General features: G+C 39.0%; 1 protein-coding gene across 2 annotated transcripts in view; it reads left to right on the top strand.

Moving 5' to 3' along the window:
• The window catches only part of LOC135500655 (acetylcholine receptor subunit alpha-like), a 66,006-nt gene extending 54,376 nt beyond the window's left edge, over positions 1 to 11,630 (top strand). For both annotated transcript variants that reach the window (XM_064792254.1, XM_064792244.1), the window contains exons 6-7: positions 3,009 to 4,023; positions 6,939 to 11,630. In XM_064792254.1, the coding sequence (XP_064648324.1) occupies positions 3,009 to 4,023; positions 6,939 to 7,097 (1,174 nt within the window). In that variant the 3' untranslated portion in view covers positions 7,098 to 11,630. The remainder of the gene's footprint in view (positions 1 to 3,008; positions 4,024 to 6,938) is intronic.
• The last annotated feature ends 1,935 nt before the right edge of the window (positions 11,631 to 13,565 follow it).

Here is a 13,565-nt window from a genome sequence, read left to right as displayed (position 1 = left end):
TGGACACCAAATTTAAAATCTGCATATAATATACTTACAATCTATGATTAATAGTCGCAAAAAGAGGGTAAATGTGTTCCTAAACACTGAATTTAACCTGAAATATTCATCGTTCATTCAAGATCTAATTTAATATAACATGAAATCTTTTTCAGCTTTCGAATCACCTCAGTCCCAACACGATCCTTTCACATTCCATCCAACCCGCCATCCCCACCCAACATTTCGACTAATTATGCACATTTGATAACTCCGAGATCATATATCTAATTTTTAAACCCTTCGACGCTTGGCACGTGGGATCAACGACATTCTCTCGGATTTCTGCGTATTAATTGGGAACTCCAACGTTTTTATGTTGTTAGAAAAATTTTCCGGAAATTTTATTCCTTCTTCGAAAATAAATAAAAACCTTTAATAATTTAAATTGCCTCAGTTTCAGTAGAATTTTATTCACCAACCCCAACCAAAGGTTTTCAGCTTTTTTGTTGAAAAATCTTCATGAGGACTATGATTATCTAAATATGATATTAATATAACGTGAAAATACGGCAAGCTAACTACTGTAATTTTTAGTTCTATTCACACACTCGGTATGCTCGGGAATCGTGTGAGAGTAAAAGACAATTGTTGGTTTGGCATTTCCTTCATTCAAAAATATACTTCAGATACTGTCTCAGTCTGGTATCTGTCAACACAATTAAAGGACCAGCGCTCCCCACAGGCTAGCTTGCCCCATTCATCTTACATTACCAAAAACACATTTACCTACATGCATAAGTGATAACAAACTATCAATCTAGTAGAAATAAATAGAAGTAGATCGAGTATTACACCTCTATCGTTTGTGTTTGATATGTTTTGCACAACACATGTATCAACTCTTTACTTGCACTTGTACTTTTTGAATCATTTCATGTGGGTCCAAGTTAACCGATATAACACGTCAACTGAATGTACATAATTTAATCCGGTTTAGTCAAAACGGCCAAGAAATATGACTATGTATATGTCTTCATGGTTTTATCTCTAAATGTGGTAGTTTTGTTATTCGTCGCCCTTAATGTTGCATGTTTAAACACTTATTATTCACTGGGGATTGTTTTGTGGCTGAAGTCAATTAGTGTTTCCAGCGTGTTAGATAAGCCTAAATTACAAAAGGATACGTTTAAACACTTATTACTCACTGGGGATTGTATTGTGGCTGAAGTCAATTAGTGTTTCCAGCGTGTTAGATAAGCCTAAATTACAAAAGGATAATTTGAGTCAGTCATCTTGATAATGTCATATTTAAGGCCAGTAGTCGAAATCTTCAAAAGCTCTAAGCTGTAATTAGAAACGAAGGAAGTGGCCTTTCCTGGTTATAAACTGACAACATTTTTCCAAGTTTACAAGAATGAGCTCCTCGTGGGATACACGAGAAAAGAAGTATTATGAAATATAACTCAAACCAATTGTCGCCAAATACCTCTTTCGAGAGCTCTTTTTGTTATACATGTGCGTGTCAGAATAACAAGTAGTCACTCATAGATTCGTCCTAACTATATTTCCTTGATCTATGTTGTTAGCTAAAGTGATGTTGCATGCTTTGTAAATTATAGTACTATCAATAAACAAAATGTAGATTTTCCATTTTACTGTCTAAATATTATAGTTAGTTTAATGCAATTTGGACCTACATAGATTTTGCTTGTTTTTGCTGTCATCTATACTCTAACATCATGAATTCTTTTTTCGCAGATATGACCTATATATTCTTTTCAGTTTTGATGAAGAACTTATTGCTTTTAATTCTATCTTCTGTGTGACTCTCGTGCACACGTCTGGCGAATGGTTTCAGTCCTTGGGCGAATAATTTAACTTGTGTGATAGCAGAATGGCGATATGCGATGGCAATATCTCTAGAGCGCTGGCATGACAACGTCTCCTGATTCTCAAGATTTGGATAGCACCCTGTCTTCTCCGGCCTGTTTGTTTTATGAAAGCCTTGTTTGCATGTCCTCTCCATAGCCTGATAATCGCAATCCTCTGTGTGAGTCCCTGTCCGAATAGATAGAATAAAATGCTCCTTTGACTGATCATTTCTATAACTTTACGTGATCCAGCTCTGTCGTTGAATCACGTACTCCTCGTCACAAATACATACACCACTCACGATTCTTCTAACACACCACTTACTCCCCACACCACACAATATCTTATTCATTTCCTTCAACCGCACGTCAACACCTTTCACAATAGCTTCATTCATGCACGCTTTCCTGAACATTTTTAAAGAGAAGCACACTAAATAAGAGCACTTTTTTCTATCGGATTAAGCAACATGTTTTATATTAATCTGAACAACCACCATACATTCTTCACGCACCGATCTTGAATTAACTTGACGGAAATTGTTTTTTAAACGATTTCTAATTTTGTTTTCTTCGTCTTGTCTTCATAATATGCATTGATTTGCTCCATCAAATTAAAGAATCAGAACGTTGTTTTGGATGAACTTGAATAAGGTTGCAACTTCTATAATAAATCGTCGTGAACAGATTTTAAGAGTTAGTCATAAATATTCTTACAACTGAATGTTTTTAACTGCATGATATCAATTTGGAAAAAAAGAAAATGAAAAAAGCATGGCCCACAAACACAGCCATGCAGGTTGAAGCATTTATTACAATATATCATTTGGTGTACAAATCTTTTTAAAATTATTTAAAAATATTAGTTGTGGTACTGTTGCAGACTTACATGTATGGTCATTTCTCATTACATACAAATCAACGCTGTCGCAATGACCCTTCTCTTTGAGACATCTTACGTCCTGATATCCAGTTAAAGCAAGTCCCCGAAACCCCCTCAATGTAAATCTGCATGTTTCCCCTGTACTGTTGCTTTAAAACCATGTAGCTAGCCACACTCGTAACACGTACACGTTGCAGTGCAACATCCACACACTACACGAAGGTTATCTATAACAATGCATGTCCATTACATGTCTGTGATGTCAATTTCAGTGCTGATGGAAACTATGAGGTGACACTTATGACAAAAGCTACACTGCACCCCAAGGGCTTAGTAGAATGGGAGCCACCAGCTATTTATAAAAGCTCCTGCACCATCAATGTAGAATTCTTCCCCTTCGACGAGCAGCTCTGTTCCATGAAGTTTGGCTCGTGGACGTACGATGGTTTCCAAGTCGACCTGAAACACATAGGTCAGATCGAGAGAGAAGATCACGAGGGCGCTGTGCTCATCGACGAAGGCATCAACCTAAACAACTTCTACCGAAGTGTTGAGTGGGATATACTCGATGCCCCTGCTAAGAGAAACGAGAAGTATTATCCATGCTGCGTGGAGCCTTACCCAGACATCACGTTCAACATCACCATGAGACGTAAGACCTTGTTCTACACTGTGAACCTGATTATCCCTTGCGTGGCCATTTCATTCCTGACCGTACTCGTCTTCTACTTACCATCAGACAGCGGGGAGAAAATTACCTTGTGTATTTCCATTCTGCTTTCGCTCACTGTGTTTTTCTTGCTGTTGGCTGAGATCATTCCGCCGACGTCGCTCGTAGTTCCTCTTATAGGGAAATATCTCCTCTTCACCATGATCTTGGTCACCTTGTCCATCATCGTAACCGTCATTGTCCTAAATGTCCACTTTCGGTCGCCATCTACGCATACAATGTCGCCTTGGGTCCGAAAAGTCTTCCTAAACATTCTACCAAGACTGTTGATAATGCGGCGGCCAAACCCTGAGAAGGAGCGGGCGCCAAGAGTGGTGGTCCGGACATGCAACGGCGTCGAAATCAGAGACTCCTACGGTGATGGAGGACGGTTGGCGAGCGAAACCTACGATAGCGCTCACACCAACTACGTGATGAGGGGTGCAGAGGGTCTCCTCGGCCACGACGCTGACAACACTGGCCTTCGACAACGACGGTATGCCCCAAATGTCCTGAAGGCGTTGGAAGGGGTACGATTCATAGCCGAGCATCTCAAGAAAGATGATGAAGACGGCAATGTAAGTAACGCATGTTTTTTGGTGTATTTTTCTTTCAATCTTCTGCTTATCGTAACCTCATTCATCTTACACACCGTCATTTGGGACTTTTCGAGAAGTTATTCGGTTTGTATTTGCGTTGTTAAGTCCTTCCAGCAGGTTTCCATGTTTCATGAAGGCATTGTATGAAACTGTGACTTTGATTACAGATCATCACACTTCAATGAATAACGTGAAATTATTCCAATGTGAAACCCGGTGTGACAGCGGATATAGTCCCCCTGGAGTCATAGTCCGGTAGCATTGTATTTGACCAATTAAGCAGCATGATCTATTGAACCGCTAACCCTAACCAAAACATTTAGCAATGCGGGCTATTGTTGCACGGACTATCAGCCCTAGGACTACTATCCCCGCCACACCGGTTTACATTCTGCGTTAGATTCTCTGTCCCACATGACGGTAGCTTTGATAGTCACATAATACCTACATTGTGTCCGACTGTTTCTGTTTCTCCTTGTGCTGATTGCGGTCATTGATGCTCTTCTTTAAACAACAATGCGTTGGTACGGTATTGGAGTGAATGTTTTATGTGAATGACAGCGTTAACCCGTAACCTGCTCGTGCCGGGACGTTTTTCTTGGTGGGTTGGTATCGGATTGCTACTATCTGCATGGTTTTTTTTTTGTGGAATGAATGATCTTGTGGTGACTGTGATAAGCTGTGTGTTTACTTGTAGAGAGCGACATAAACTTGTAGAATGCACAATTTTCTTCAACTGATCCTGTCCCAAACACAATTAAAACAACAAAAGGCAGAAGCTTACATGGAATTGAAACATTACTGCAAACGACTGGACCATGAAGTGCTAAGTAACACAAAAAAGATCATACGGTGAACTTAGAGAGTGAGACGCAGCAACAGGCACGACTGCAGTCACTGATGCTCTTCTTAAACCGCATTATGTTGGTACCGTATTGGAGTTAACTTTTATGTGGATGACAGCGTTAACTTGTAACCTGCTCATCTGCTGAAATGTTCACTTGAGCAATATTCGGTCTCTGAACAAGGTATGGCTGTGGTGATGTGCATAAAGTGTAAACGAGGTGTTTGTACGATTCGAATGAAAGCTGATGTTTGTGTCAGGCAGCGTTAACGACTCCTAATTAAAGTTCTGAAAAACCTTTGACACTTTTGTGATGCGGAACAGGAAAACTTTTTTTCATGAAGGAACTAACCGCGAGAAGCAGAGGCAACGATCGTATTTATCGTGTTTTTGGGCACGCTTGTCGATACCAATTGATTAATAAAATTATGTTGTTGAAAATATAACAAAAATGCTTGAAATGTTCGGAAGACAGAAGATTGTTACTGTTGTAATAAAAAAGGTTGTCTAATCTTCTTAGAAATGACAAGATGCTCGGAGCACCAAAATCAACATTGACTCGATGTTTGTGTGTGAGGAGTTGGAATGTTTCCTAGAAACAACTGCATTCCTTAGTAAAGGTAACACGATATTTGAGAGAGCGTATGTAATACCTAGAACCTTAAAACTAACGGTATATGTATGTCATTCAAAGAACAGTAGAATACGAAACACAGACAAGATTGGAAAACTTCCTTAGAACTATAGGCACCACTGCAGTACAAATCATTAAAAAAAGGTTTCCTGTTTCGTCACAAATTGTAACCATAGGTATAAACCGCCTTTCTCCGCCTCGCTTTGCCACTTGTCTTCGTGCTCTATTATCTAACACCAGGAATGTGGGTCCAGTTTTACTGGAATGCTTACTTGGTCCGGGTATTCTTAGTCTGTTTTAGTTCTTGGTGATAGCGATCAAAGTAACCGCAATCCCTAGAAAGAGTGGTTTCACGTGACGTCATCACCTGACACGTTGGAGGGATAAAGAAAGAAACACAAGGCCAAATGACCACTGCACATTTGGTCATTGTTCTGCCCTCCAACATGGCTGACCATAAAACACTCTATTGTTCGGAATGTTATGGGTGACCATAAATTAAACACTGTAATGTTCGTAATGTCAAATGTCTTTCGCAATCCTAAAATAACACTACTGTCTTATGGTTATGGAATGCTGCATTTCTCCTTCTGTTAACAGTCAAGTGCATAACCTGACCTGTAGTTGGCTTAAGTGCTTATTGGGTACTCCGGTGTACCAAATACTTACACTCATTGTTTGAGATGAATGAAAGACGGTTTGACAAAATGGCATGGTCTCTCTCGCTGTCTCTACGAAAAAACCAAAAAAAATTACCCCGGTAACTGACAGTTCTAAAAGTTAGCTTAAATCTTTATACCACATGAAAAAATGATATATGAGTTTCATTCATGCTTTTCGAATGCGAATGAAATCAGGTAGCTTTCAAACGGCCCCGAAAATAGGGTAAAAGTATGGCGTGATTACCAACGCATAGATATGATATAGTCGTCTTTCTTTAGGTTTGTATCGGTTGAGTCCATAACAGCCTAATAGTAGTCATCCTTATCACTAGTAACCTTTTTATGCGCTAGGACAAGATATAAATTCGGGGAATTTTATTTTGGTTCAAGAGATTGTTTCAGTTAATAATCAAATATGAGAATGAACCAAAAATTGGATACGTGCTGAAAAAAGATAAATCAGATTATACGAAACCACAAAACTTGAAGCATGCTAAATAAAATAAAATATGTTAATGATTTTTATTATTAGAAATGAAAAAAGGAACAAGAAAATGGCTGTTACCTCTCTAAGACAACTTCACGACAAAATCAATTGTGGTATTTTGTGGTAATTTGAGGCGGAAAATAGCGGCGGAGTCGACATCCGAAATCGAAACTCCCATTTCGGAATGTGACGTGGCCACAGGTTGAAAGTCGCCTCATCACGATTCGTGATAACTCCAGTATAAAGTCTTCCAAATTAATATTTCAGATTAAGGAGGACTGGAAATACGTAGCAATGGTGCTAGACCGACTTTTCCTGTGGATCTTCACGACAGCCTGTGTTGTTGGTACTTTGGGAATCATCCTGCAGGCGCCTACATTGTATGATAAACGACCAGCCATGCCGCAAACTTTGAATGATGACTAAAGAACATCGCCTTCAAACCGCGTGTTTTTTACTTCATCCATTGTGCGAGCATGGTTTGCTACCGGACTCATCCATCGTGTAGGCTCTTCATATTGACGAACCGAGGGTACCAATGGCTCAGACTAAGTTTGGGGATGTCCACTTCATGCAGATGTAGGATGGAGTCAAAGAAGTGGTGGTAGACCTTGTGATTCCCAGTCCGTAAGATACCGAGTGTTTGAGCCGGATCTGCGAATGGCTGGCGGATTCTTACCACTTTGACTTGTCTGTATGCCAATGGATGCTAGTGTGTGTAAAAAGGGCCGTGTCAATATAGTAACTGTTATAATGGCAGTGTTTCATAGCAACGGTTGCCTCAGTGATGAATGCAGAATATTTTTAATTTTTGTAAATATTGTACAATTTGTTGGAAGACTGGTTTTATTACAACACTTCAACTGTAAATATCCTTGACTAATATATATCTTGCATTCTTTATAATAGTTTATTCCAAGTTGAGTAAGAGGTATTACAAATTGCAGTTTATTCATTTGACTTGTATATAGATGTACAGAAATCACTTCAAAGTGAAAGTGGGCGTCATGCTCCTATGAAAAGATATGGACAGTCTTCCAGCGATGAAGTGACCGTCTTCGAGTTTCTCTGATAGAAGCACAACCTATCCTCTATTTCAAAGTGGTCAACTATTAACCTGATGCAAAATAGTGAGATTAATCATTCATAAATTGAGACAGATCTATACTCATGATATGTCATAAACAAGCAAGAATGGTCAACGATGTATGTGTGGTGTATGTCTCTTTTTCACACAGTTTCAACTGTAATCCCCAAAAAGCGTACACGTCTGATGATTGTGTGTATACACTTCGGATTTTTCAATTATACATTATAGTTAGTACAATGTACAAACGACTTATTTACCATTAGTTCGTTCGTAGTGTTATCGTGGTGTCATCTTTTCAAAAGTGGTCCGATGTTCTCCGATTTCCGCATACTACAATCTCTGTATAAACAAAATTTGAGTCATCCAGGAACCATGTATTAAAAAATAAGTGTCAATCGCAATATTTCAATCTGTGTGCAGGTGGCGGCTCCACAAGAGTAGTTATCGGAACTCGGGGAACACATCCTTTTGTGTGAAACTTTGCACGGTTTAGGTAGTAGATTTTGTTCGAATTTTCAACACTTACTACACTTTTTGTTGTTGTCAATGACTCTAATATAATTCCCTTCGTCTCTCAATACAGTACACATAATTTATTATTTGACATTGACTTTTCGTCATATTTAAAGATGTGTAACTTTAAATTTATCTTGTCTTCACTATCCACGAACCATAGCTTTTATTCAAATTCTTGTTGCTAAAACAATTTAAGAAGTCGAGAAAAACTAATTATCGAAATTTTTAGAAGATGGCTTTGCTTTTTTTCGAAGAAAAAAAGCTGTACTTCACCGCCGTGTGCTAAGCCAGCACGGAAAAAATAAAACGAAATGATAGCTATTCCTCGAAATTAAATGCTGATTATATCATTGCTGATTAGATTGTTGCAAACAGGCGATATCGAATTGACTATCGTGTTTGTTGTCTGACTTGTCAACTATTTGAAGACTGCTATATCTTCGACTTCACTAGCACTGCGTGTATCACGGCTTCTACTACTACGTGTATCTTTCATTGAATTTGTTCCGACCTCAGTCGTTTTTATTATACTTTCATGTAATAATCCTATTTTCTTCTCGTTTAAGCCTAAAAGAACACCTAGTGGATTTTGTAACACTTTGAATTTCGGCATGGTCTTGTAGGTCTCCTTACTTTTGTATTTAAAAAGATTATTCAAATTTTATTTTGAACACCAGTATTTCAATGGGTCACTTATACTTGTACTTGCATTAATACATGTATGCATGACGTTAGGCAAACGGGTAAGAAATGCTGAGTTGCTAAGTGGTTTAATTCCTGTATGTAATGACTGCGACACCAATATTGTATATAAAAGATAAACAATATTCCGTTATGAATCCTTTTATTAGTGTAATTAAGGTTAGCCAGTTGGATCTTCAACCTGCATGGACCAACGGACAACAGCTTGATGTGGTTAATTTAATTTAATTTAATAAACAGCTTTTATTATAAAAATATAAACATAAATGGATGATAAAACAGGTCGCTATGACCTCTTACATTATGTCCATAAAATAATTTTAGTTCAGAATAAAACACAAGGTATACATGATGAAGTTTTTGGCGAATGCTCTTCCCTTCAACGTCAAGCAGGAGAGACTGCCTGATATCAAATGGAAGCGCATTCCAGATTTTTCCAACCCCAACGAATGAGCTTGCCACAAAAGTCTCTGTTTTAAAACGTGGACACGGGAGGATAAGATCATCACCCCAACGCGTAGTAAAAGTCACGTCTGGGGCATGAGTTTGAGATAAAACAGTATTTCCAAGCAAACAATGGCACACAAATACAACATCGCCTAGCTCTCGTCGAAAGGAAAGTGGCAGTAAACCAAGCAGTCCAAGCCTAACCTGATAGGGGTGATCACCACCTAATATTTGTTTTGTTACTCTTCGTTGTACACCCTCAATAGAAAGTAAATACGGTCCGCTAAGGGAGGTTCCACTGTATGTTGCTTGTAACCTTTTTTGTGAACAGGAACTACATTACTTGACTTCCAGTCAGAAGGCAATAGACCACTCTGCATTGACACATTAAACATGTGACTATACAAGAGGCTGCTATTGCTGGGGCACTGGCTTGTAGAAACCTAGGATACGAATTGTCCGAACCACTTGCTTTGCTTGTATCAAGTTGAACGCTGCTGGCCGATTGATCGAGACATTTGCGATACTCACGAAAGTCTCTGGTGCCCAATTTATTCGTACGACCCATTGTCTAATAACTCCATAGCATATGTGTGGGAAACCAGAGCTATTGGAATAAAAGTGATATGATAATGTATCTTGGATTTGTAACTAATTCAGTTCTGGAAACACTTTGTGAGGATACTGCTTTAGATGCTGTTCAATCTTGTACACAGAGTATTGCTTTCACAATTCCTTCAAAAGACCGGGCAATTTGTTGGGAGGATGTGTGTCAGTGATCCTGTTCCAATGTGATAAGAAGTTTTGTCTAACTTATGTCATGGAAAGTAGTTTACTTTGATGAAATCCTGTATTCTGGCCCAAAATTTGCAAATGAATGGTGTAACATATCAATGCTATCCAGGGTTTTCGTAGAACCGATGGTGGTTTTGCCTCTCCATACGGCAGTGTGGAGCAGTGGGAGAACATATTAGTCCCTCGTACAGCCAGTTAGTTTCTCCTTTCCTGTTTAGAAAGATATATGGCTATGGAACCAAGATCAATATCGAAACCATTTCAATGTATGTAGGCAGCCAATGTTGCCCTCTATACAGTCCATATGTTACTGTTAATGAACGACGAGAAACGTCTACTGCCACGGATGCTTTACATCCATGCTACTGCTAAGTTCGAAAAAGGTCATAGAATCCGGAACAGATAACTGAGTTAATGCAGCTACTTAATCTGCAGCTACTTATTCTTCTGAGCATAAACAGTATTGTTAATGGAATCACAGAGGCATGCGTGGTGGAATCTGTCTATGGGGTAAACAAGTCTTGGTGAGGTCGGACACTTTGACCAAAAGAAATTTAGATTTTACATCTGCCCGTTTGGATGGGCGGTATGAGTTGTAATTGAGAGGGAATCGATTGTGCTAAGCCTAACACACTGTTGTTTGACAGAAACACGGGAGTGACAGATTCCACTTACATTCAGTTGGTGTCGTCTTCAAGCACAACATGCTTCCAGGAACCTTGTACGGGCGTCGGTCCTTCAAACACAGTATTTCGGCAATGGCCGATGTTGTGAAGTGATGTATCTTGGTTAACATTCAAATTCCGAATGAGCCACTCGGCTGCTCATACAACTGTGTGTAGAAGGAAGGATAGGCTGTACGCGATCGTCTTAGAAGATGAACGAAGAGAGGACGGACAAACATCGCTCATGCCTGCCTTTTCATGATGACGTCATGGTCTAGTGCTAGTTTCGTTTAGATTGCACTATTGCCGTGTATGCATGACCAAATGTTAATCAATTTAATGTACATGTGTACCCTAAGAATTGTAGTGGTGATATCCTGCAATTACCAGGTGACACATTTTGCGATATTGATATTTTGAAAGAGGTAGGCAGAATACAACAGTAATGCATGGTATAAATTTATTTGTATTTTATATGTGAATGTAACCTGCGTATTTATTTCATATCTTTTCAAAATGCTGATGAGACAACTCAAAAGTGTACGAAGTGTTTCTAATGTCGTGAACTTGCATCAAGTGAAATCTGCAGCAGATCGTAGCCGAAACGTCTCTTTCATACCATCGCACATTGATTATGCAATACAGTTTACTTTTATGTTAACATTAAGATTGCAAAGTTGTTGGGCAAAGGTACCTCTTACCCAAATGATGAATAAAAGGTATTACTATTCTTTTGTAATAGCAGACGACCTTGTCTTTATTTCTTAACCGGGTGATTTTACAGTGCAGCAAACGGAGAAGTACAGCCAAATGGAGAAAAAAGTGACATTTCACATTTCATCAAATGTTGTTTCTTTGAAGCGAATTATTGATGATGGATATTGTATATAGAAACTTGTAAGGCTCAATCATGTGAGTGAAAATCAATCGACTCTTGAGAACAAAAGTGTTCAGAAACACTTTTGTTGAGAACAGAAACTGACGAAACTCATTGGACTATGAGTTTCTGTGTTTCGTCAGTTCCTGTGTTTCGAAGGAACCAGGGCCCATGGTTATGCAAAACTGACACCGATGTTTTTAAACCCTTACCTATTAATTTCGCCACGTATTTGGCATATTTGAGCAGTAAGTATCGCGAAACCAGAATTGTCTTAAGTTCCAGTTCGTACTCCAAAATTCATCCTGCACCTGCTTGTCGCTTTCTTAATCAAGCGTCCTTTATTAAAGTGTTCGGATGAGCTTGATGCCATGTTGGTGGTCAATGCCGCTGCATTCTGGCACACATTGACACATTGACAAAATGCGAGGTCCTATTAATTGGATATCTTGTACCGTTATACGAAAATTAATAAAGGTGTGTTTGATTGCCTCACAATTTGATTACTCCAGATGCCCGATTACACAATCAGAAAAAATGCTGTAGACCCTTTTAACCGGTTGAAGGGCGCATGTGCAAAAGGCCGTACTTTACTTGTAACAGGCCAATGTGAAACAGAAGCACCAAAATCACTAAATAGCGTCTAAGTATCAACAAAACCATGCGCAAGCCCTCATGGCATGAAGGACCATTTCTCACACCACGACTTTGCACTACTTTTGGTCACTTCGCAAGCTGGACCGTTAATTCCAACGACAAAGATGTATGCATGTTTACATCTTGGGTGATGTATGCAATGATTGATACAGAGGAGTCTAAAGTCAGTGTTTATTACGAACGATGTAGGTATATTTCGTTGACAATGATGTCTCTCCCGTTTGAATGCTCGACCTAAAGATATAATGGATGTTACATTGGTTGTATATAAAAGCGTCAACGCACCAGTCAAGAACCTCTCTATACTAGACATCATTGGCGTCGGTGGGCGTACACACTCCGTGCAAATGATGGCAATTTCTTAGTGGATGGTCGCCATTGTTTCATTTTATGAGCGTAATAGGTGTAGAGAAGAACATTGCAATGTCATTTTTGTATTTTTGAGCATCGAATGACATTCTACTTCTGGGAAGACGCTCGTGTTCAAGTATTTTGGTTCGTCTCAAATGGTTTGTTTTAGAGAAATAAATTAAAGACAAGTCGTTCCCTGCGTATGTATTATTTAACTTATGAATGGATTAAATAACGTGTATGTTGTTATTACCGCGTCCAAGACAAACCATCTGTCTATCCAACACTTCACTCCTAGTCAAAAATCGATCATAAATATCAAAACACGCTAGGCGATGCGCGCTTCCCTCGTCTGCTCCCGAGCCTCGATATGGATTATTGCCTATAAATAGTGTGTTTGCCACCCCTCCCAAAGCAAAACATCTACGTTTATCATAACCTTCAAAAACGCCATCAACGGATATCTCTAACAAACCCTGACTTATGCTACGCGCTATGGTAATAAAATACCATTGGTTTGGCTCCTGCAACTTAACAGTGATTTGAACTCTACAATACGTACAGTATACAGTTAACATATTATTCGTCTCAATGAACGCATGCATCTTCATACAGGACCAAGGTTTAAGACAACTAGTCTGGCCATCAGGAGATCGGAAATCAAATAAAACACGCAACGTTTTTGGATGTGGCTGTATTGTTTCGTAGAGGAAATACAACAAAAACGTGAACTCATTTTCTATTGCAGGGAATAGTTGGTTATTTCTTACAGATAAATATGAATTGCCGTGATT

This window comes from Lineus longissimus, chromosome 2 (assembly GCF_910592395.1).
Source record: "Lineus longissimus chromosome 2, tnLinLong1.2, whole genome shotgun sequence".
NCBI lineage: Eukaryota > Metazoa > Nemertea > Pilidiophora > Heteronemertea > Lineidae > Lineus > Lineus longissimus.
This window is presented reverse-complemented; position numbering and strand designations above follow the sequence as displayed.